Source organism: Amblyomma americanum, chromosome 6, assembly GCF_052857255.1.
Source record: "Amblyomma americanum isolate KBUSLIRL-KWMA chromosome 6, ASM5285725v1, whole genome shotgun sequence".
In the NCBI taxonomy this organism is placed as follows: domain Eukaryota; kingdom Metazoa; phylum Arthropoda; class Arachnida; order Ixodida; family Ixodidae; genus Amblyomma; species Amblyomma americanum.
The window spans coordinates 14,805,621-14,828,271 of NC_135502.1; the positions used below are offsets into that span (position 1 = coordinate 14,805,621).

General features: G+C 47.2%; 3 protein-coding genes across 5 annotated transcripts in view; 2 read left to right on the forward strand and 1 right to left on the reverse strand.

The window, feature by feature from the left end:
* The window catches only part of GramD1B (GRAM domain containing 1B), a 111,963-nt gene extending 111,240 nt beyond the window's left edge, over positions 1-723 (reverse strand). Inside the window, exon 1 of one of the 3 annotated variants that reach the window (XM_077668593.1) lies at positions 440-723. In XM_077668593.1, the coding sequence (XP_077524719.1) occupies positions 440-546 (107 nt within the window). In that variant the 5' untranslated portion in view covers positions 547-723. The remainder of the gene's footprint in view (positions 1-439) is intronic. The other 2 variants (XM_077668598.1, XM_077668595.1) reach the window with 2 other exon arrangements.
* Positions 724-1,506: 783 nt separating this feature from the next.
* Positions 1,507-15,014, forward strand: mRpL41 (mitochondrial ribosomal protein L41). The gene is made up of 4 exons (XM_077668608.1): positions 1,507-1,773; positions 6,182-6,276; positions 8,155-8,288; positions 14,864-15,014. Exons 1-4 carry the CDS (start codon positions 1,611-1,613, stop codon positions 14,967-14,969), a joined length of 498 nt encoding a protein of 165 aa, XP_077524734.1. The 5' UTR covers positions 1,507-1,610; the 3' UTR covers positions 14,970-15,014.
* Positions 15,015-20,582: 5,568 nt separating this feature from the next.
* Positions 20,583-22,103, forward strand: LOC144136349 (uncharacterized). Its single transcript, XM_077668607.1, has 2 exons — positions 20,583-21,040; positions 21,823-22,103. The coding sequence occupies exons 1-2, from the start codon at positions 20,583-20,585 to the stop codon at positions 21,974-21,976; spliced, it is 612 nt and encodes a 203-aa protein (XP_077524733.1). The 3' UTR covers positions 21,977-22,103.
* The last annotated feature ends 548 nt before the right edge of the window (positions 22,104-22,651 follow it).

A 22,651-nucleotide genomic window follows, 5' to 3' on the forward strand; every position in this document is an offset into this window, starting at 1 on the left:
CCTCACCGAGACAATGCAGTCGGATTCCTCTCGCGACTCGACGGTTACCTCTGCCACCACTTGGACGGACATACTTAGATCAAGCTATCCGTTATCGTGGCGGCTTCAGATAGCTTTGAAGTGTCTCCGTCGTTAAGCGTCGGCCGAGACAAAACTCTCCAACGGCGTTTGGCCCCAAAAAACGGTGCCCACCGGCCTGCCAGACTGACAGCGCGGCACCGCGTCCAAGCCAAGGCCGTGCTCGACCGGTCAGCTGGAGGGCCGGTCGAGCAGCGCGCGCGAGCGTCCTTGGCGGCAGGGCCGCACGTGCGCCTGCGGAGGGGCCCAGACACGACGCCCGCAGCTGCCGATCACAGCACGTTCAACCCGACCGCGGCCCGCGGCGCGACACAGCGCCGAGACGGCGGCGTCGTCGTACCCCGACGCCCGGGCAACTCACGTTTCCTGCGATCCGCTGGCGCTCCGCTTGAGCGCCTGGCTGTCGCCGCTTTCCGATGACCGGTCGCCGCCGCCTCCTTGGGGAGCCATCAGCTCGACCGTGGACATCACCAGCCGCGCATATTGAGCGTCACACTGCGGCTCACGGCACGAGGACGATCAGCACCGAAGTTATGACCCGGGCCCGAAACGTTTGCAACAAAAATCGGCCCGACACAACGCACTGGCCCTGCGCCGATAGTACGCGAGTCGCGCAGTAAGTGCTCGAATGGCATATTTGAATTCCCTAGACTAGGGAATGTACCTTCGTTTGCCGGTTCCGCGTGCGCTGTCTGCTACGTCGTTGTTTTCATTCTCGGGCGTTTTGTTCTTTTTTGGCGACGTGTGCCTCTCCTGCGATTGCAAAATGGTCAGGAACGACGGGCACAGTTACACGTCTGATATTAACCGCGTAAACAGGCGCAGACCTTAAGAAACGGCGGGAGTACACACAAAAAAAAAAAACATGAAGCGTCAATGGATGCTCGGGCTTTCTACTGGCCTATTGTTGCCTGCCGTTTGTTTGACGTCGTAGCTACTATGCATATCATAATATGCGCTAATATAAACTGGTGACGAAGGAAACGTCGCTAGGCTCTGATCTTACCGGTTCAGAAAAAGCTACATTGCACTCTGTCTTGCCCAACCGTTTCATTTCGCTCCATTAAAATCCTAGGGAAAAACAAGAACTTCTAGGGGCAACGCTAACAACGCTTCGCAAGAATGTTAAAGTAATTTAAGGAAATAATCTAGTCCTAACTTTTGTTATATCACTCAAAATTAATAAAGAAAATGGCAAGATATTGTCGAGTGAGTACTTCAAATCTAGTTTTAATAGTGAAAACAAACAAAAAAACTACAACTGCTGAAGTTATTTTGCGGATAACCCTTCGAATAATTTTCAATTTGTTACCTATATTTCAAAGGATTGCATTAATCTGACTGAACACAAAATTTTATGATTAGTTGCATAGAGTTTCTAAAGAAATTCTATGTCGCAAACACTGAGAACAGGCAGCGGCATCGGTGTCAAATACAATCGGTGGCTAGCGGTGGTCTGTAGTTGTGTGAGGTCGTGTCTTTTCGAGCGTAGTGTGCATGTGGCGGCGGTTAAGTCTGAAACCAGGCGCGCAATGAATTCGTCGCTGAAGCACGCTGTCAATGTTACATGGTCACAGGTCAGGTACCTATCCACGACAGGCCAGTGCCTGGGAAAACGAAACTTCCGCAAGTTTCCCGTGCACAACATTCGAGGGACATTCCATGATCGGATTCGCAAGGATCGCGTCATTGAGAGTAAGCCAACTCGTTGAACTCCTTGTCTGCGGCGTGCTCCGAACCTGCGATTAGCAAGACCGTGATTTTGGGTCTTGGGAGAACGCCTGGGAATCGTCACAAAGATCGCCGCAAGAATGGGAGGTGCCCGTGGCCAGCTTCAGTTGCCTGTGGTGATGTTTGTTCTTCGTGAGCTTCGTGAGAGCGAGAGTCCTTTCGATTGTGCTTGGAACCTTAAGCACTCTTGAGGAATCGACATCGAGTCAAGCAGGATCGATCTCGATTGCGCTTGAAAGTGGCCGTGCCACAACCGTCGATCTGCATTCAGTTCGATGAGCATTGACTCAATGAGGACCGAAAGTGCCCGTGTGACAGGGGTAGTCGCTGCTTCATACCCACCACGCATTAGTTACAACTATAGGTAATGCGAAGTGGGGATACACTTCGCAGTGTGTGCTAGGCGAAGTGTTTACAGGGCGAACTCCTTCGTTGGGGTAAAAAAGGAAAGCGCCTACAGTGCTGAAACGTTGGAAAGTCTGCCATTGCATATAGATGGGAATAAGCATTTGTGAACGCCCCTCCCAACCACAGGTGAGGTTTGGAGGGGTGTTTGGAGTTGCAAGCCGACAGGAGAGGCCGGGTGGTGGCTTGAGCTGCAGGAACAGCAAATTACAGACCCATTATAAGAAGGGAGGAAGATGCGAATAAGGCAATTATTTCTACCATTCTTTATGGGCTGCTCCTTCTTGAAGTGGCACTAGTGCACTTGGAAATGGCTTGTTACCAAACGGGTATATATAGTTTCCAGTGACATCACAGCAGCCGCCACGCTGGTGAATCAGGACCACTGTAGAAGGGGCTGCACATTTCTATAAAATCCGCTTATCAAAGCTTGCTCTGGCCTGCACTGCTGAAGCTGTGTGTTTTACCACAATACCACCCTTGACGCCGCATGCAAGTCAGCCATTAATGCAACCGTCTCTAAAGTAGTAACTTATATTGTTTTTTTTTATTTCACTGTCTTGCAGTAGCAGGCTTGCACATGGTTGTGTTTACACAGACACGATCAGGAGCAGAATGTCGCAAGAACAACAGGAGCATAGCTGCCGCTCGGCAGCACTGTGAGCTGGTTTTAATTACGGAAAGTCCGAAACTGGAACTACACACTACATCTCCACTTTTTTATGATTACGGCAGCTGCAAGTTTTTCACTGGTATCTTTTTGGTGGGCTCTGCTTCCTTGCTTCTGTGCAGTGGTTTAACTTGTGTGTTTTCTGATGGCTTTGGGATGGTAGTTGTTTCAGCTCCAGCAATGTCTTGGGAAGGTGGTGACTTAAGGTGATCTCTGGTATACTGTAATTGGCGTCCATCTTCGGTTTCGTGTATGTATGGGCGTGGACTTTCCATTGTCTGAACAGCTGTAGCAGGAAACCAAATCTTTGATGGGAAGTTCTGGAAGGGGTCTTCCATGCCTGTTGTGGAAGACTCATTGCTTTTTTCTGACGTATTGAAGGGGCCATTGCACATCTTGTGGTGAAACAAACCATGGGTGTAAGAGCCCTGCATGCACAGGGAGCCATGTTCTAGTCTGTCTGCCCATTAGTCTCTGTATTGGAGATGTCAAGCAAGAATCACGAGAAGGGTTCCGTCACTCTAAGAGGGCAGCACAAAAATCAGTGCTTCCAAATCTGCACTTTCTCAGCACCCATTCAGCTTCTTGAACAGCTCATTCTGCCATACCATCGAGCGAGGATTATATAGACTGGATCGAGCATGGCGTATGCCCAATTCACCCATAAGGTCTCGAAATTGCTGTGTGGAGAATGTAGGGCTGTTTTCAGTGACTAGTCGTGTCGGTTAACCATGCGTTGCAAAGATATCTGCGCAGTCATCAATGACATTGCTTACTGATGGCGTCTTCACTGCTTTGATTGCAACAAAGAATCAGTAGAAGTCTACGAGAACTAAGTATTCATAGCCATCGTGATGGCAAAAGTCAGTTCCCCGACAATTTACCATGGTAGGCTTGGAATGTCGAGACCCAATAGCGGTAGTCACACATTTCTTGGCTTGTACTTTTTGGCATGTTTTGCAGCATTGTGCCTCTTCCTTTGTGTTACTGTACATGCCCAGTCAAAACAGTGTTGTGTGCATGTTTCTTTGTCTTTGCTGTGCTGCCATGTGCTACATGAAGGCAGGATAGAACGTCTCTGTGCACCTTGGGAAGGTTAATGAGGCATTCGCTTCAAAAGATAAAGACTTTCTCTAGCATGCAATTCATCTCTGAAGCTCCAATAGCGTTTTAGCTCTGGAGTGGCTTCAGTCTTATTGTCCTGCCATTTTTGTGCTTGTGTACTACCATAACTGAACCGTCACTGTATCTTGGTTCTTTTTTGCATCATTTGGTTGAGGCGCTTGTCCGAGACAGGAAGGGATGCAATCGCAGCTACGTGAAAATGTTTGCATTGTTCTGTCAGCAATGCTGAATTTGGAAATCGTGATAAGGCGTTTGCAATAAAGAATTGTTTTCCAGGAGTGTACTTGACCTACATCGGATACATGTGCAGATTAAAGGGACTTTGAATTGATATTTACTTAGTTTAGGAAAAGAACAGTAGCGATCGGTATTCCATTTCTCATCATCGCATCGCGAAAATTCCAAGCTTCATTAATACCGAAGATATCGGCAATTAAAAATGATGGCCCTCCTCGCACCCCTCAACTCATGCACGATGAAGTGCCAGAAAAAAATAAAATAAAAAGGTCGGGACTGCATCCCTCCGCTTAGCCTCATATCACCCAGGTCACTTGGTCACGCCCAGTGAGAAGACTTGCCTGACTGCTTACTGTTGTCATCAGGGTAGGGGTGGCTAAGAATGCATGGTGAGGTGTCACGCTAATATTGTGGTTATTAGCTACTGTTCGCAGCAATTTTGAAAAATTATTTGTAAATTGTAAGGTCCACACACAGCTTTTGAATTTGACTCGAATACTCACAAAGACCACGTTTGTAGACCTGTACCTCTAGATTATGACTGTAAAAATAATTTCAGAGTCCCTTTAAGCCTCATGCTCTAAAGATGGAGCGGGCACTGAGACATTTTTTTTAGGATCATTTGTAGCAACTAGTGATTGGATTCCCCTACAGCACTTGAGTGCCTAAAAATGTGGTCTTAGAGTTTTTCACAACCGTGTACAATAGCTTACATTTCTTTCTTAATCTGAGCGCACCTTTACTGCGTTTCTGTCAGCGAGCCTGATGACTGTGCTAGCAAGTGCCCGTCTTGAGGTAGCACTGCTCCGACTTTATTTTTGCTAGCATCTACTGACAATGTTATTGGCTTGTCCGTTTGGTAGCTGGCCAGAATGGGCACCTTTGAGAGCACCTCGTGGAGAGCCTTGGAGCTAACTTGATGACCGCCCTCCCAGACCTATGCAGCATCCTTTCGTAGAATCTCTCTCAGTGAGCTGTGAGTGGTAACATGTTTGGGATGAAGCGAGAAATCGAATTCACTGTGCCTAAAAGGCCCGAAACTGTTTCCAGTTGCTCGGTGCTTGCAGGATGCCTTCCAGCCTCTCCTGGTCTAAGGCTCAACCCATTCTGCGACAGCATATTGCCGAAATACTTGAGAACTTTTTTTAAGAAACGGCATTTGCCACATTCAGCTTTAAGTTTTGCTCTCAGCCTCGTTGGAGCAGGTTGATCACAATTGCTAAGCAGCATGTCAGATGCAAATGGAGGTACAGGGTGAGAAAATGGCACTTTCACGTGCGGCTTGGCTGAGTAGGGGAAAATGGAATAGCCAATAGTTTGGCAGTATCGGATTCTGGCACGACGCATGCTTCGGAGGTTACCAGAAGTTTGCTCTTGAAGCCGTTCGTACGGAAAATCGACTGTCGGCATGAGCAAGCCAGATAAACGGCATGCAGTTGACCTTTTTTGCTGGAAGCAATTTACAAATGAACCACAGATATTTTTTGACACCACACACTCACACGCGGCGATGTGGCCGCGCTAATCTTCCCGAGCCTGCCCTGCATGCACCTGCTTGCATGCTGGTGTACTTGTGCAGCAGCGAGCACAAAATATGCGAGTAAAAGTTTTTTTCAAAAATTTGGATAAAAAGTTGGGGCTGCGGAAATTATGCGCGAGCACAAATTACGTAAGTATTGTAATTACTGGAAGTTCGGAACTGAAACTACACACTATGATGGCCAGGGCAGAATTTACATTCAGTCTCTAAAAGCAGCATGAAATAATCGGAACAAAGACACAGAAGTGGACAGAGTCGATGCTGCCTTCGTCCATGTTATTTTGTACTACTTTTAGATGTCAGCGTGCACAAACTAGCCTGTAGCAAGCTGTTGCTCACATTGAAATTTGTGATGTATGACGTTTTTTACTTTGATTTTTTGCTCTTCTATGCAGCATATGGGGTGCGTGAGCCTTCCATGTCGCACAGAGGTGCTCCCATACCTGAGATGGTGCCCGAACTGATAGTGCCTGACCTTACTGACTGCCAGGTGAGCACTTCATAGCAGGTGCTCCATCGCTGGCACTCCCTGCAATAGCTATGGATGCTTTACTACATTATAGAACTAATAATAATAATAATTGGTTTTTGGGGAAAGGAAATGGCGCAGTATCTGTCTCATATATCGTTGGACACCTGAACCGCGCCGTAAGGGAAGGGATAAAGGAGGGAGTGAAAGAAGAAAGGAAGAGATAGGTGCCGTAGTGGAGGGCTCCGGAATAATTTCGACCACCTGGGGATCTTTAACGTGCACTGACATCGCCAGTACTTGTTTACAGTCGAGTCCCATGTTAGAAGAATCGCGCAATTTTAAGTATATCAATGAATGATTACTCTTTGTGTAACAGTTTGCTGGTGATATGTCAGCTCCTGCTCAACAGTTTTTTTTGGAAGAAAATTGTCGTTCTGCCTCATTGCCAGAGATAGGTCTAGGCTTGAAATGCTAAGGAATTTGTGTTTTACCTAACATTGCTAGTGTGTTCTTATAAAGCTCTCAGTGCTGCATTCCTTCTTTGGCCAGGGGTATTAACATGTTTGTTCTTACAGTGCAGACTTTCGGACTACTGTGACTCTTCAGTATTGTTTTTTTTTTTTATGCTGTTACAACATTCACTTGGTCTTCAAATTGTGGAGAACACAGCTGATAAGCACTCCTTGCTATTTAGCTAGTACTTTATCAAGGTTAACTTAGAACCAAGAAAAAGATTACATATTTACTAGTAACCATGTGCTCATTATCATGATAGAATGCACTGTGCAGCCACCATGAATACTAGTTTTCGCCTGTGTAATAGAATTTCATAGTGTCGCTCCTGTCATTGACGTATCTGAGCATGTCTTCATGTGACATTGGACAAGCTACCCCTGACATTTAAGCATTTATCAAGCTCATTCGTCAGTCATTCTGCATACAAGTTACCTCAGATTGACCTAGTTTGTGTCCATTTATTTAAGTCAGTTTCTAATTTCTTTAAAATTGTCTTTAATAGTGTTGTAGGGACTTTCCATCCTGATAAGTGTGATAAAAGAAGAGGAAAGGACTGCTTGGCTTGGAGAGGTGTTTTTCACCTTGAACGTTGTACCCTCACAGTCTTCGGCATCTGGACATATATATCTGTCACGCTGTTCAATATGAGCACATTTTCTGTTCTTCAACTTGAATTATTTTTTTTTCTGTTTATTTGTCTTATACCATTTTGATAGAATCAAGGCACACAGTGTGTCACAGTCTTGGCCAAGGTGTTCTTATGGCGTTAAGATTTCTGCTGAGTGTAGAGTGTAACATTTTTAACTTTGAGAGATATAGTACTCATATACCTGAGGCTGAAAAAGCATGCTGAATGCCCGACAGGACCTAGCGTTGAGATGAGTTTGGAGCACAGGTAGTGCTTTGATGGTACCTTAAGCTGCCAGTTTGCGGTCTTGTGCAACTCTGTTCTTTAATGAAATGCTGGTGGTATGGCATATTAATCAACTAGTTATTATTTTATCTTAGTGGCATCTCATGGACAGAGTAAGTCTTTTGTCAAAATTACCACAGGCACTTTGCAATAAATGGGAGCAGCTTGCATGAATTTTTGTCAGGCTATTGTCACTATCTTTACTAAGTTACAGCGACTGAGAGGGACAGTATCCGTCATGAGCTTCAGAGGGCCATGAGCATGGCAGGAGCTTATCAAAGAAAGGTCCTAGAACTGCTTGGGCGGATTGTTAAGGGGTCTTCATAACTTTGACCGAACTGTCTACATGTGTAATTTACTGCACATTATATTACGCATTTTGTCTGGCAGCCACATGGCCATTTTTTTTAAGTGTTCACCAATCCGGTACTTTTTGTTCTGATCGATACCGCTTGCTTTGTCTGCAGCTGCGTCCTTATGTATCGTACCGTGCTGCTGAGGTATGCCAAGGCCCCTTCACAGCCAGAGACCTGTTCGATGCTGTTTACTCTGAGCAAGTGGCCAAGGACTTCAAGGAGGGGAAGGCGGATCAGTCTGTCAGGTAAAGATAATGTTGCAGGGGATGCCTCATCTGACTAAAATGTGCCATACAGGGACAGAGGTCCAGGAGTAGTCAGGGCTGCTGCTGAGTTACTGCTGGAAATACCAGGGAAGTACAAGTAGTGCAGTGGTGTGCCTTGGTGATGCTCTAAAGCAGCTTGAGAAGAGGGCACGACAGTAGCAATGAAATTTTCCTTTAAGACATGGGGAGCAAGCCATGTGTCATGCTAAAAATTGCTGATGTGATAAGCAGAAGCCCATTCATCTCGTCAGCTAACACACCATCTAGTCCTTTATTTTGTGGAGGTTCCATTTTGGTAGCAATCAATTCGTAGGGCCCATCAGAAACCCTCTGCCAATTCATGCCATTTTCAGAAGGTGGGGTTATCATACCGTGTGGGAGCTGGCAAGTACAGGCAAGTTGTTTGTGAGGTGAGCCATTGAAAGAGTGCAAGCTATCGAGTGGGTTTTATTTCAAAACTTTATTCTGCATTGTCTTTGCTAATGGGCTGCCTTCATACAACTGAAGCGTTTTATGAATTAGAACATAGCACTTCCCATCACATCTGTTGTCTATGACAAAGAGCTCTGTCTGCTATTTGATGATGTGTGTTAAAATGGGCAGCTTAAAGTTGGATTGTGTGCAAGCCGAAATTTAATGCAGTTTTTGGTGCAGAAGTCGGGAAGCTGTTTGCTGAATGACTGTCTCTGTAGGTAAATGGGCTATGAAACTATTACAGCCGACGAACTGACACTAGTGTTAGCCATGCTTACTGCTTGCTTATGACTTATTGGTAGGAGTTGGTGCTAATGTGTCACTTGGGGGCTCACATGGTATTCACCTTTTGAGCAGGCAAGTTGCAAGGAAACACAACAATGGCATTGCCACCATTTAGCTCATGTCAGTGGACCACAGCCAACACCAGGTACCCGACACTTTGGATTAGGGCATCTAGACGTTTACGAAATATAGCTGTACAGGTAGGAATAGAGACTAGATTTTTTTGTTCTGGCCTCTTAGCACACACTGCTGGGCTAGTTGGTTTGACATTTTTTTTTTATGGAAAGGTGCCAGAAGTAAACGGCAGGCAGAGAAAAACACACGAGGCACATGCATAGGCTCACAAGCAAGAGATAGTTTATTTCTTGTTGCACAGAATAAATAACTGCGGCCAAGCAGTGAATATCCAGAAAATCTGTGCTGTCATGTACAGCAGGCAAAGGGGAACTTGATACCTGTACCAGTCTTCTGTTTACGCTCTAAACCCACGCCGTACGGGCTCCTTTGCCTGTACTAACGACACTGAGGGAAAACGAACACATGAATCACCGCATATTTCCAAGGCCATGTGTGCCAAGGTTTTGCACAGCAGTGAGCATGCAAGGGTGGGCTTTGCCCAATACCTTGTTCGGTTGCAGCACTTACCTTTTTCGTCTAGAATGAATTGAAGCATTCGTTGTCTGTATTGACGCTGAACCTAAGACGCAGATTTTTTTGGTGGAAAGAGCAATGGTGCTGTCTCATGACAGAGAAGAGGAAACAACCTTTATCAAAGAGTGCAAGCAATGGAAGCCCCTGCTGGAAAAGTACCTGCTGACTCCTTTTTAGCAGGGCTATCATAGAGGTGGTGCTGCTTGTTTGGCTAAAAGTAATTTTTTTTTTTTACCCTGGGATTGCTGCAGATGGTGCATCCATCGGTTTTTTTTCTGTGTAAAGCGGATCTGTACTGCAGCTTTATACAGCTTAGAACAAAACCTAAATGCCACCACAATATGAAGCTTGAGCACTAGTAAGCCAGTAGTCTAGCTGGGACAAGCATTTGTACTATCCCCTCAGTGTGCTGGATAATTTGATGCATGTTATTTCTTGGGCTTCACATAACTTGATTCTGTTCTTGTGCTCTGTTGTGAGCAAAGGACTTCAAACCGGGGTAGTAGCACCTGAAATGCACAGCCAGTGCCACCTACTGCTGCTTATTCATGTTGAGGCCCAATACAGTGCCTATGAACACATTCACTGCATTGTGGGTCACGTCATGTCTTCATGCTGTGTGCCATACTGAGCCACGAGATGAATCCGTGGGTCAGCTTGATTTATCAAAGAGTCTGCGAAAAGCTTATATGCCATGTTGCTGTTGCCGTTTGTTGGTGGTTCCAAGGAGTAGGCTTCGCCATGGCTCTCTGTGCAGTGCATTGCAGCTGTGCATTGTCGCGACGCACCCAAGAAAATTAAAGGTGGACCAACCAGTCAACCATGCCACACAGGGATTAGGGCTCCTAAAATTGCCGCGTACTTTGCTTTCCTTATTATTGCGAGCTACTGTTCCATGCGAGAGGCTCGAGGTGCCTTTTTGTGAGCTGTTTGACCCCATGCTACTATATGTGTTTCATTGGTTGCAAATGTGAAGATAGGGAATATTGTCTACAGTGGCTGTAAGAGTTCCAAATCATTGAGCCCCTTGTGCCTCATTGAGGTCAGCAAAGCAGCAAGCTAGCAGGTTAAGATGCAGTACTATATTTGCAGTTCTAATGCACTCTCGATTGTAATGCGCACCCATTTTTCACTGTCAGAAAACAAGAAGTGCAATGCCTTCGATTATATTTCACTCTAGATCTTCATGCTTCAGTAAAGAAATGTCTATTCTCACTTGGGAACAATAACCTTATTGCAACCGCTGTGATGTTGCAATGAAGTAAGCGTCACCACTGCCTCACTCGCCTTTCCCCATCTGGCCAGCAAAGCCATCATCCCTCATTGTTGCTTTCAGAAGCCTCCTTGGTGCTCTCCATGGGATTTCAAATTCTGCACTTCTTGAAAGCCTTGCAGACCATGGCAGGCGAGATTGTTTACCATGCATCCTTCACCCATCCTGCAATGTCCTGCAGCGAGACAAGCTTCATACTATTGCTTGGCGTTTGTAGAAGCTGGACCTTCTTCAGCGCGTTAAAGCCCTTCAGAGTTGACTTGCTGGCAAAAACTTGTCTTTGTTTCCTCCAATCACGCGCACAAGTTTCAGGAACACTAAGTGCACTTAAGGCGGCCAGATTGCCACTCGCCTTTACACATAAGATCACCTTTTTTTTTAATCTGGTGTCACAGTGAACTCAGCACGTCTTTGCAACGATGCTTCTATGTCGGTTCAAATCCAGGTCGGCGCCTTGCTGACGCTTGACATGCTCGCAAGTCCTATTGGTAACCATGTTCGCAGGTGCAAAATGGCGACATCAACGCTATCAACTCGAAAAGTATATCAAGCCACCATTTTGTGATGCTGATGACAATGTGGTAGTGACACCACCCTTGCACCAAATGTGCCGAACTGTGTGGAACCAGATACGCTGTGCCATCCTGATAAAAACTGGGAAAATTTCCAAAACTGCTCTAAAAGCACTGCTTTTGAGTTGAGTGGCGCCGTGCTGTGGTTATCCGAGTGGACATAACTTTAGTTCTTGCCGCCATTTAAAATTGTCAGTGACCATTGGAGCCCACTTACAACAAACATGACTGTCATGTGGCATTCGTTCCTAATGTTCCAAAGTTTGCAGTAAATGAACTAATAAAAACTAGCTTCGAAACACTGTCTTCTATGATATACTTTGTTTGTCATATGCGCAAGTGAACTTCAATCCGGCAAAATTTTGGCATGCGTTTTCGAGTCCCTGCTCATTCCTCTTTCGCTTAGAAAACACGAACTGGATATGCATCGAGGTGGCGGCTGATAAACGTCTGCAGGTTTGCTTGTCTTAAGACACGCGGTAAGATTTTTCAGCTCTGTAATGCTTCATCTCATTTCGAAGAAATTCATGATCAGTGTGTGCAGCTCGTGCGAAATCTGTATTCGGATACAACACAAGAACGATGCGGCAAATGTCTCTCGAAAGGGGCAAATTGCGTTGACTGATTCTCTTGACGTCGTGGTTAATCCCCTTGTACCTGCGGTGAAAGATTGAAGGGGATTAACCAAGGCTCAATTGGATTAATTGCCCTGTAATAAAAATTGGTCCATGCCACTGCTAGAGGGCCTCCTTTGAAGGCATCTGCCGCCCTGTTCTTGAGTTGCATCCGACTATGGTGACACTGATTGATGAATGCGCTCCAGTGCAGAATGATATCACTTCATTCGGAAAGGTTTAGACGCGATGGCCTCTTTTATTACTTGCTGTGAAATAGACTGCAAATGTCTCAGTATTAAGGGCATGAGGGGGAGCAGGATAGGAAAGGACAAGAGAGTTGACCTGTCTGCATGATTACTAACATGGGATTCACGCGTGCAAGAATTCTTGCTCTCTCGAACATAGAATTATGCACGTCACCGGAATGTCATGCCTTTGGGCACCAGGGCAGCTTCAGTGCGGGAGTGCAAACCTCCCCCGGGGGGGGGGGGAGCTTTTGCTAGGCTGGTACGAGCGCTCCTGGCCTCCGTGAAGGCAAAGAAATCGACAGCATTGATGAGCCATTTGTGGTAGTGGGTGCATGGCTAGCCCCATTCACCTCTCCGTCAAGGGGGCAGAGCAAGGCCAGGGTTTTGCTGGCCGTCGACGGCATCGAATTCCCCTCACCCACTTAGCTCGAAATGTCAGAGACAGGGTAACGCTGGCCGCACATAGAAGGTTGTAGTGCAAAAGCACTACTCTAGGTGTACCAACCCCAAACAATAATATTGTGGTCTTGATTTCTTGTCTTGTAAGAGGTTGCTCGGCAAGAGCAACATGGGTCGCACAATCCCTGCGGGTGGCTGTGATAGGAACAGCCACCTCCCAGTGCAGGGGCATATCGCTTAAGCACTGCGCCACTGCACTGGTAGTGGTATGAGTACTGGCCACAATCTGTGAATGTTAAGTAGAGAATGACCAATTCTGCATATATATAGGCATTAACCCACTAAAGCTATCGCGTCATACCCTTAAAGGGACACTAAGGAGAAATTGAAGTTGGCTTGTATTGATAGAATACCAGCTCCTAAACACAAAAACACCACCCTTTCTGAAAACAAAGTTCTTGTAAGGTAGAAAAGAACGAGAACTAAAATACAGGCATCGCTGCCACAGGCCAATCTCGCAAGTACAAGCATGATGATGAAATAGGAGGAAAGACGTATGAGATCTCTGAGGCTGTCAAACTTGCATGAAGGTTACGTGTTTGATCGATATTAAAGTGTATAGTGTATAAGTTTTGTTTTAAAACCACTAGAGCACTTTTATCACACGCGAAGACGGAAAAAAGACAACCTCATTGTTGGAAGTCAAAGAAAACCTGCAATCGGCGGCGCAACAAGTAGCCAGCTGAGTTTCGCTATGTTTTAGGGTGCTTCATGGCTGTGCATTCTGCGTGCCCGCATTGCTTCGTTAAGCGCCTCGGTTTACAAAGGCGGAGCAGCTGAGGACCTCTAAGTGCCTCACGAAGTGCTTCTTGGACAAAGTTCGTGCAACAGCGTACAACTGTGACAAGGAAAAAGAGCTGTGTATAGTCAATGTTCAATGCACCTCCACGTTAGAAAACGCAGTGCTCAGCGTGTTCGCTTTGTCGATGTACCAAGACTCTGTGCTACATATCCAGCCCTATGAGGACTGTTATTACAGAATTTAAATATGCCCTCACGTACCAGTTGCTGCACATCAGCCATGACTGTGGCTTGGCGGTGACAACAAAGCTGCCGACTCATCGGCGCTAGGATTTTCTTGGCAGACCCACCGCCTCAGCCCTCAGAAACATTGCACACTGTGTGGGCTTCAGGTCTATAAATACAGGCCACAGTTCTTCGTGAGAACTTCGTTGTCAGAATTGGGAACGGGTCCATCGTAATGTTGGTGCAAACGTAAATGAAGCGACGACGCTGATAGAGTCCTTTAACCTGACTATGCCTTTGCGAAGAGTAACACATAAACAGTTGAGGAGACCCAAGTAGTGTGGAAATGTTTTTGTTTGAGTACCCAGTGCTCTTCAGTATATAAAAACACCGTGCTTTATGTAGTCAATCCTGAAATTTATCGCACTGATCCTGGACTCTCAACCACGGGCATCATTCTGAACAATGCGACATTTTAACAGTGGTGTGCACCCCTTGTGCCGGGCTGTGATTGCTTGGCGTAGTGCAAAAGACTGACACCTATGTACTGGTTTTAGGCAAGAAATTACTGCTTAGCAGTGATGTTGGCTGATGATTCCAACTTTTGTTGACTGCCTTTGGCATTTTGAAACTTTTGTGACAATTTCCCTCATCATGCTTGCTAGTCTACAGTGTCAGTAGTCAGTTATCCCATGCGACTAGCGCCAGTGTATCCTTCCATAACTTGACGTAGGAAGATCTCAAGTAACATATAAATACCCTGCACCATCACAGGAGGCAGAAACTCAACTGCCCCCTGTATGTCAGAAAAATGAAGGTGTCTCGTATTGTTTGAACAGGGCAGCCTTTTCTTCAATAGTATACTGCAGATCATCCCAGTCATGAAGGTGCTTCAGAGGACTTTATTGTAGGCTTTGATGCAGGTCTCAAATCTGCCACTGAGCTGTCATGCTGTTAGGGTTTTTCATCACCTAGTGTGCAGGAAGTCTCTTTCGCACATCTTCCGCAGGCACCTGGAGGCGAAGCCGGATCCCGAGGAAGCACGCATGCGTGCCCGCCAAGTTGGCAGCGACATCTTTCCGCCTGTGTGGATGGCCCGCAGAATGGATCCCTGATCAACCTGCACCTGTAGATTACTTAGTAAAAGCAGCAACTGTTGACCCTTGCAGTCTCTGTCTGTCAACTGCAAGCTGCGAGCATAAGATTGTCTGCTTCCGTTGCCGTCCTGCTGGGTGCTGCAAGCAAATGGGAAGGCCCGAGGGCAGGCGCTTGTCGCTGCCACAGAAAATATAAAAAGAAATGTCTGTTGTCTTTGAAACCTGTTTTAACAGAATTTTTTATTCTCTGTCCGTGTTGTGTCATTTTGTCCGTTTGCTAGTCTGTCTCATGGACAGTGAGATGGCGCCACGATGCTTTAAAAACTGAAGCTGTTTTAGTGAAGAAGCAATGTTCTTTAATTGTGTGTGTGCGTGTATGCCGGCGTGCACGTGCGTGTGTGTGTTCATGCGTGTTTTCGGGTCAGCAACCGAGCGCCTTAACAATACTGAGCCACCGTGGCGGCTGTTGTGGGCGCGTGTGTGCATGTGGGCGCGTGTGTGCATGTGTGCACGCGAGCGCTGTTCGCATTTTATTTCAGGCTCATTGTGCTTGGAGACTGCTTTCTGCGGCTCGCATTTGAGCATAACGAGACATGGCAAGCTGTGAGCTTCTAAACGTGCATCTGTCATCTCGTGCGCGCGCGCTCATGTTCTGCGTTGCATAGTCACAGAGAGATGTACAGGCTGGCATCCACAACCAAAGTAATTAAGGAAGCGGATAAGCACCCTTTAGTGATCGTGGGTGACTTTAACGCCCCCAGCTACCACTGTGGCTACACTCATGAAATCCCCAAAGGTTGCAAATTCACAGAACTCATCTCAACTCCCCGTCTATCTCTCCTTACAGACCCGATGCAGCCCACCAGAGTTGGAAATGCAGTAAAACGGGATGCATACCCGGATCTAACATTGGTTAAAAATCTTTCTCATGCAACATGGGCAAACTTACATGAGACGCTTGGTGACGATCACTGTCTCTTCAAATTCACTATTTTCGCTAAAGCAGCCAGCAGAACGTGGAGCCAAGCCAAGCTCACAAAGTGGACAGGTTTTTGCTCTCAGGCAATTTCCTCTGTTTTGGGAGCGGGAGGATACACAGATTGGGCAAAACAGCTCGCTGCAACACACTCAAAGTGTCTCAAAATTCTACAGACCACGGAAGGCCTTCCTGCAGTATATAACCACCTCCTCCACCTTTGGGAGGACGGCAGGAATTTAACAAAATGCTGGCAGAAAAACAAACTAAACCGCAAGCTCAAGCTTCGAATAGCTGAGCTCGCTATGCAAGAAGCGGAATGCGCGGTGCAACTCAACGCCTCAAGCGGGACAAAGCGATGCAACGCTGCAGCGCAACAGATGAATTCGAAGGGGGCATGGCTCCTCTTTCGAAGTCTCACTGACCTCACGCAAACCAGTGGAGACAAAAACAGCTCCGCTGGGCTTTGCACGGCATTCAGGGAAACAGCTCCCAGCTAGTCGATGCTGTTTGCAATAAATACCTATACCGCACGCTTGACCGCGGATAGGACTGCATACGAATACGCGGGAAGGGAAAACCATCAACTCGATGCTCCATTTGCCATGCATGATCTGAAAGTAGCACTGTTCAAAATGCGCAGGGGTACCGCCCCGGGCCCGGATCATATCACGGTAACACTTCTGGCAAATCTGTAGGATGATACCTTTCAGCACCTATTGGAATACATTAAGGCAATCTTGGACGGCCAACCGCTCCCAATCGATTGGAAAGCAGCATTAGTCACCTTCATGCCCAAACCCGGCAAGCAAATTAGCACGGATAACCTCAGATCGATATCAACTTCTTGTGTAGGCAAACTCATGGAAACCATGGTTAGAGATACCTCGAAAGTAAGGGATACATCGCGGATATCATGTTTGGTTTCAGGCCACATATGTCTTCACAGGATATCCTCCTTAAACTTCTGACCAACTTAAGCGGCGCTCACTGTGATAGGAAAACCTTTAGATACATCAGGAACTTCCTCTCTTATAGGCAGGCAATCCTCCGCATAGACGATGAGGAGCATGGATCATTTAAAATGGGTACGTGGGGGACCCCGCAAAGGGCCCTTTCCCTGCTACTTTTTCAACATAGCTATGATGAATCTCCCGCGTGCCTTGGCACAGGTGAAGGGGGTACATCCTACGGTATACACCGATGACATTTGGGCAAATCAGGGCAGTATAGGCGACATGGACGATCGTCTCCAGCAGGCCACGTCCATTGTCTGCTCCTAAATGCAACTCAGTGCGGATTGCAGTGCACTCCAGCTGAATCAGAACTCCTACATATCCAAGTAAACTTCAAACGGATTGCAGTGCACTCCAGCTGAATCAGAACTCCTACATATCCAAGTAAACTTCAAAGACAGGACGATCTCTGGACTTGACTATCAGGGGGCTCCATCCAGGAGGTCTCCGAGATCCGAATCTTGGGCCTTCTCATACATAACACAACCAATAACGGAACTATGTTGGTCAAGTTACGCTAAGCTGGGGAACGATAGGGTGTATGATCCGCCGAGTCTTAAACGCGGATGGTTACGAGTTAGAGCCGCGCTTTGGCTCGCCCACGCTTGTGTAACTAGTAGTCTTTACTCCATATTTAAGAATGACTAAACATGACGGCAGCTGGGCTGATACAATCCTCGGGGAAAGTAATCACACGCGCCTTAGATCTGCCCATTAGCACTTCCAATCAGAAACTCTGCCTTGGGGGGTCGTTAACTTTATTCAAGAGCTCAGGGTGGCGCACCTCACAAATCTGTACACACGGCTTATGCAGACCGCCCCGGGGCGCTGCCTGTTTTACCGCCTGTGCATTCAATACGACTGCAAACCTGAACACACACAGCACATCCCAGAGCTTTGGCGCACCAAACTCTTGGTGCCCCGACTCCCTCGTAATATGCCTTGGGAAACACATGAAGGAAGAAAGACGCATGCCAAAACGCATGGAAGACGGCTTGGCTCCTGTTCTGGGGTTTACGTTGATGTAGCCGTACCATCACCCAGAGGACATTACGCAGTGGTGGTTATACATTAGGGAACTCGGGTAGACGGACTCATTTAGAGCGGCGAATCTAAAACAAGCAGAGGAGGTTGCTATATTTGGAAGCAATAGCCAGAGAACAGTAGCCGGTTTACTCTCTGATACAGTACCAGTCTAGGGCCGAAGAACTGCAAATGACACAAGACAATTGAGAGAGCCAAGGCAATACGAAGTGGAACTAGCAGGTGAACATTTATTGAAACACCTGCCCAGCTTTTATACACCAAGCTCGTGCGCATCACAAAATAGCCACGAGGCGAGGGTGAAAACTCGAATGAACGGTCAAGAAAACATAATAGCTGTCTGCATCCAGAAGGAAAGATTAAAAAATGCACAGACACTCATGTCATGTGATGTGACAAATATGTGTTTGCACTACTGGTTATACATTTCACTTTTAATTTTATCGCCTTCCAAATGCACTTTGGAGGGTGCCCGGATGCTTCTCGGTCCTGTGCGATCCGCCAGGGGCGTTGGGGGAAGGGGGGGGGGGGGGGAGGTACAGACATCACACATTAACACAGAGCACGGCATTAGAGACTAAGAGCTATCACGTGGAACTGAACAACACTTATTTTTTTAGTATGCGAGAAGAAGGCACGCCAGAACATTCACCCAGGGCTGAGCGTAGGACGGCGACTGTCTCCACAATTTACCTTTCAAGTCGTCCCTTGTTTCTTACGATAATTGTATTGTCAGCAAACTTCAGGCGCCAATGGTTACAACTCCTACAATGAGCTGTAAGACTCGCCCCACCAGCTGCTTTCGAAGAAAAAAAAATATTTTCTTGTAAACCTTTTCTGGCTCTTTCCCCTCACCTCGTGATGGTTCCCCGGTGCGCACGTGCGCTCGACCGATCTATAAACGCTGCGGTGATGTTTCTCGATTAATGTTAACTAGCTAGTACGTATTTATATGTCAGGTCATCGTCATGCTTCTTTTGACACTCTTTGGCTCCATTACGCAGTCGATTCATAGACGCTCCGCTAACAGCGCACCCTCTGCGCTGATTTGGAGACGCGGGCAGCGAATTTCTCCAGTTCCCATGCGGGGTAGCGTCAAAGAAAGGAAGGAGAACAGGAGCTCCGAATGCATTCTTGGCCAGTCCCCCGCGATGCATATGCGCTATATTATTTTCGATGTCAGCGCAAAAAAGCGTGCCAACATTTTAAGTCTAGGAAAAGTAGCATGTAGTTCAGAAACTTCGCTTGGCGTGAAATTCGCCTACACACGAAGCGACGCACTCTTTTATCTGCGCCGCACAGACTACCAACAATGCGGTGATGCAAAAATGTGAGGATGAACAGTAGCATAAGGAGGAGCTGTACAATACTGTCCAGGCGGCACGCTTAGCGAGCTGCTTCTATGCTTCCCTTTTTCTATTTTTTTCCTTTGCGTTTAATTCTACCAAACTCAGACAGCGCAACCATGGGCATAAAGAAATCCGCGCCCCGTTTTTATCTTCTGTCGGCCGGCGCAGAAGGCAAGAAGTGACAGCAAAATGCGAATAACGCAACCATCAACTTCCTCAGTGAACGCCTCTCAATCATTGTCCGCTTCCACTTTGTCCTCCGTGTTGCGTGCCAGGCCGCTCGCTTTCGAATGCTTTCGCATGCGCTCGTCCCTTGCTCTTCCCATTGAGAGCGCATCTCACGCAAGCCTCGACTGCGGAGAGAAGGCAGAAAGAGCGGTCAGGCCGAGTGTTGGCCCCGGTGGACATGCGGTCCATCCGCTTCTCACGCGAGCCCATCCCTTGCGCCCAAAGACAACTCGGTCAAGCGTTCCAGACCGTGGGGCCCAGCCCTAGCGGAGGTCTATAAAGACGATCCTCGCCGGAGCGCCCCACCGATGTCTCCCTGCGCTGCTGTGGACGACCGTTTGGTGCGTCCCTGAAGGGTATACCTCCGGACGACACTACTGAGAAGTTGCGCAACTTAGAGGATACACCACATCGCAGAGCACCGCCAAGGGGTCCCTAGGTATGACCTGTGCTCTGGTTTTGAGATCATGACGATCAAAAACGGTAAGACACACTGGTGCAAACAGTAAGCACGCGACAGCTTTCACTCGAGAGTGTCAGCATAGCCTTAATGCTTCCCCTCTTTTACCGATGCCAGAGGCCGAAAGCTGCCACGCGCATTTTTGTTTACTTATTCACTTCCGGAGCCTAAAAAATAAATTGGCTGATCGCTCATGTTGTTTGTCTAGCGGGGGCTTGCGAAAGTCTCGTTTAACCGCGCATTCCGATATTGATAATGATAACTTTTCGTTTCCTGTTTTCTTTTCCTTTTGAAGCAACGGAATTAATTAGAAAAGCGAAGAAGCCACTTTTTAAGAGATCACGCAGCAGCAAAAACTAAAACACAATGGCTACTCTTCGAATTCAAGGTCGATATTTATTCGGAATCTACTACATCATGCATGGTAGATTCAAGCTTTAAGCTGCAACATTCGGATACCGATCATTCGCTGGCATGTGGTGCGGAACTGACTCTAGCGCTGGGCAGCAAGCGATCTTCATACTTGAGTGATTTTTGGTGGTTGTCGCAAAACTGGTCATGTCATCGCAGACGTGGTACGAACAACGGCTGTCCCCTGGTCACGTCTCGGGTCGGCTCTTGAGCGACCACGCTTTGCGGAAGATGCACCTCTTCTGGCTACTTCTGCTCCTCCTGTGGCACTCCGGTTCCAGTGAGCACACATTTCCTTTCTTCGGTTCGGTGACGATCGTACCAGGCCTAAAGACGCTGGTGCCTACGGGCACTCCTCTGATTGGCTCGAACATCGGCGTCGCGGTGCCCTTTGAGGTGGTCGTGCCGGACCCGGGAAAACTGATGGTGAACATGCGCTCGTTGGAGCCTGGACACGACCGCTGGGCCTTGTACCGGGGCCTCGCCTGGTTCCTGCGCCGGTTTGGACTGGACGGGGAGGCGTGCGTCAAGAGGTCTCTCTGCGAGGTGGCCTCCATGCCCAGGATACCTGGTCTGTTGGGGGACGTCGCCGAAGCACTCTTCACGTGAGTGCATTGGATGAATGCCGTATATATTGTGGGCTTGTGGCGCATTCCGTCTGCATATATGCTAGCCTATATGGTTTTGGTGTTGTCACTCGTTATACTCCAAAAACTAATTAGGTTTTACTCCAAAAACCAGTCTTAGAAAAGTCGTGCCCTGCAGACAGTCTGAAGTCTTCTCTTCGTAGGAGGGAAACTAATAGCATTCGTCAAGTGGGGGAAGGTGTATTGTTGCGCCGGAGTTATCTTAGACCCGTTGCAGTTTATTTCAACGCAGAATTCAGCGTAGGCATAATGGAGGACAAAATGGCACTACAAATGCCCGGTATCGTTAAATGCACAGAAAAAAGAAATGTGACTGGAGTCGTCTGCCGTTGCGTCACGCTCAAAATTAGGCGCATTTTTAATTCATAATGACACAACATTTATGCTTACAAAACTCGTAGCAACTTGTAATTGCAGCGCTCGTGTTCAGAGTTCAGATTGTCTGGATATTGAAGGCAAATCTGTTTGCAGCGTTGAAGTGATTCGGGATTAAGTTTAAAAGCCTGAAGACGTAGGTATGGTGGGGTCTTTGGATCACGAGCCGTAGGAATGCCTTTCGCTGACTGCGCGGAGAGGAATGCGTAGAATCGGCAACTGTTTCTTCCTGTTGTGCCACAATGGCATATTTCATGGATGACGGCCGATAATAATCTTTTTTCGGGGCTGCCTTTCTGTTTGTCTCTTCGCATCGCATATCGCCGAAAGCAGCTTTCGTAGCATGCCAATCACTGCGCTCGCAGGATCCCCAAGGAGCACTACAACTTATCGTTCCTGGACGAGTACTACAAGGCGTCCAAACGCGGCCGGACCCTTGGCGAGTGCGACACCGGCTACGCCGAGTGCCCAATGTCCATATTCGAGCTGCCAAACTACGCGCAAGTTCGGTGGCTCTGAGCGTGTGTCCACTAGCGGGAAATGTTATGTTCTTTTTCGAAGATCCGCGCGAGCCAAATGCCTCGCGTCACGACTGTGATTCACGTTTCTTTTCAGGGTATCTCTACTGAAGCCGAGTGCTGTAACTGCGTGGGTCTCATTTTGTATGATTTCGTGTTCGTGTGCATAGTGTATTTTGTGACAACTAGTGTGCGTCTTAAAAAAAAAAAACTAAGTGTGTGGTGGTGCTTACGTTTCATGCCAGAGCTTTCTGTCTCTCATACGGAGCATAACTTTCAACATCTAGCTCTTCTGGCTTTTCGCTGTTTCCATAGATCTCCCAGAGAGGCACTTAGCGCGGCAGGCTGCTTTACAGGGCGTTTAACCGTTAGTAATATGAAAAAAAAAAACGCGAATTTTTAGTTAAAAGAGCGTTTCCTTCGCTGCAGTATTGTCACTAGCTGTGGCCACCACAAAACAACTTCGACGTATTAGTTACTAAGCTAACTAAAATTTAACAATGAGCCTTTTAACTGCAACAGTCGACCTCATTTATCTTGAGGTTTGTAGCTCGTCATTGCTGATATCCATAGATACTAGTAAGATTTTCTAAAACGCAATTGTCTTCGGAGCTAGCAAAACACATAGGCCGTTTTCTCGCTCCGAACCGATGCACAAGAGTAGAACAGCGCATGC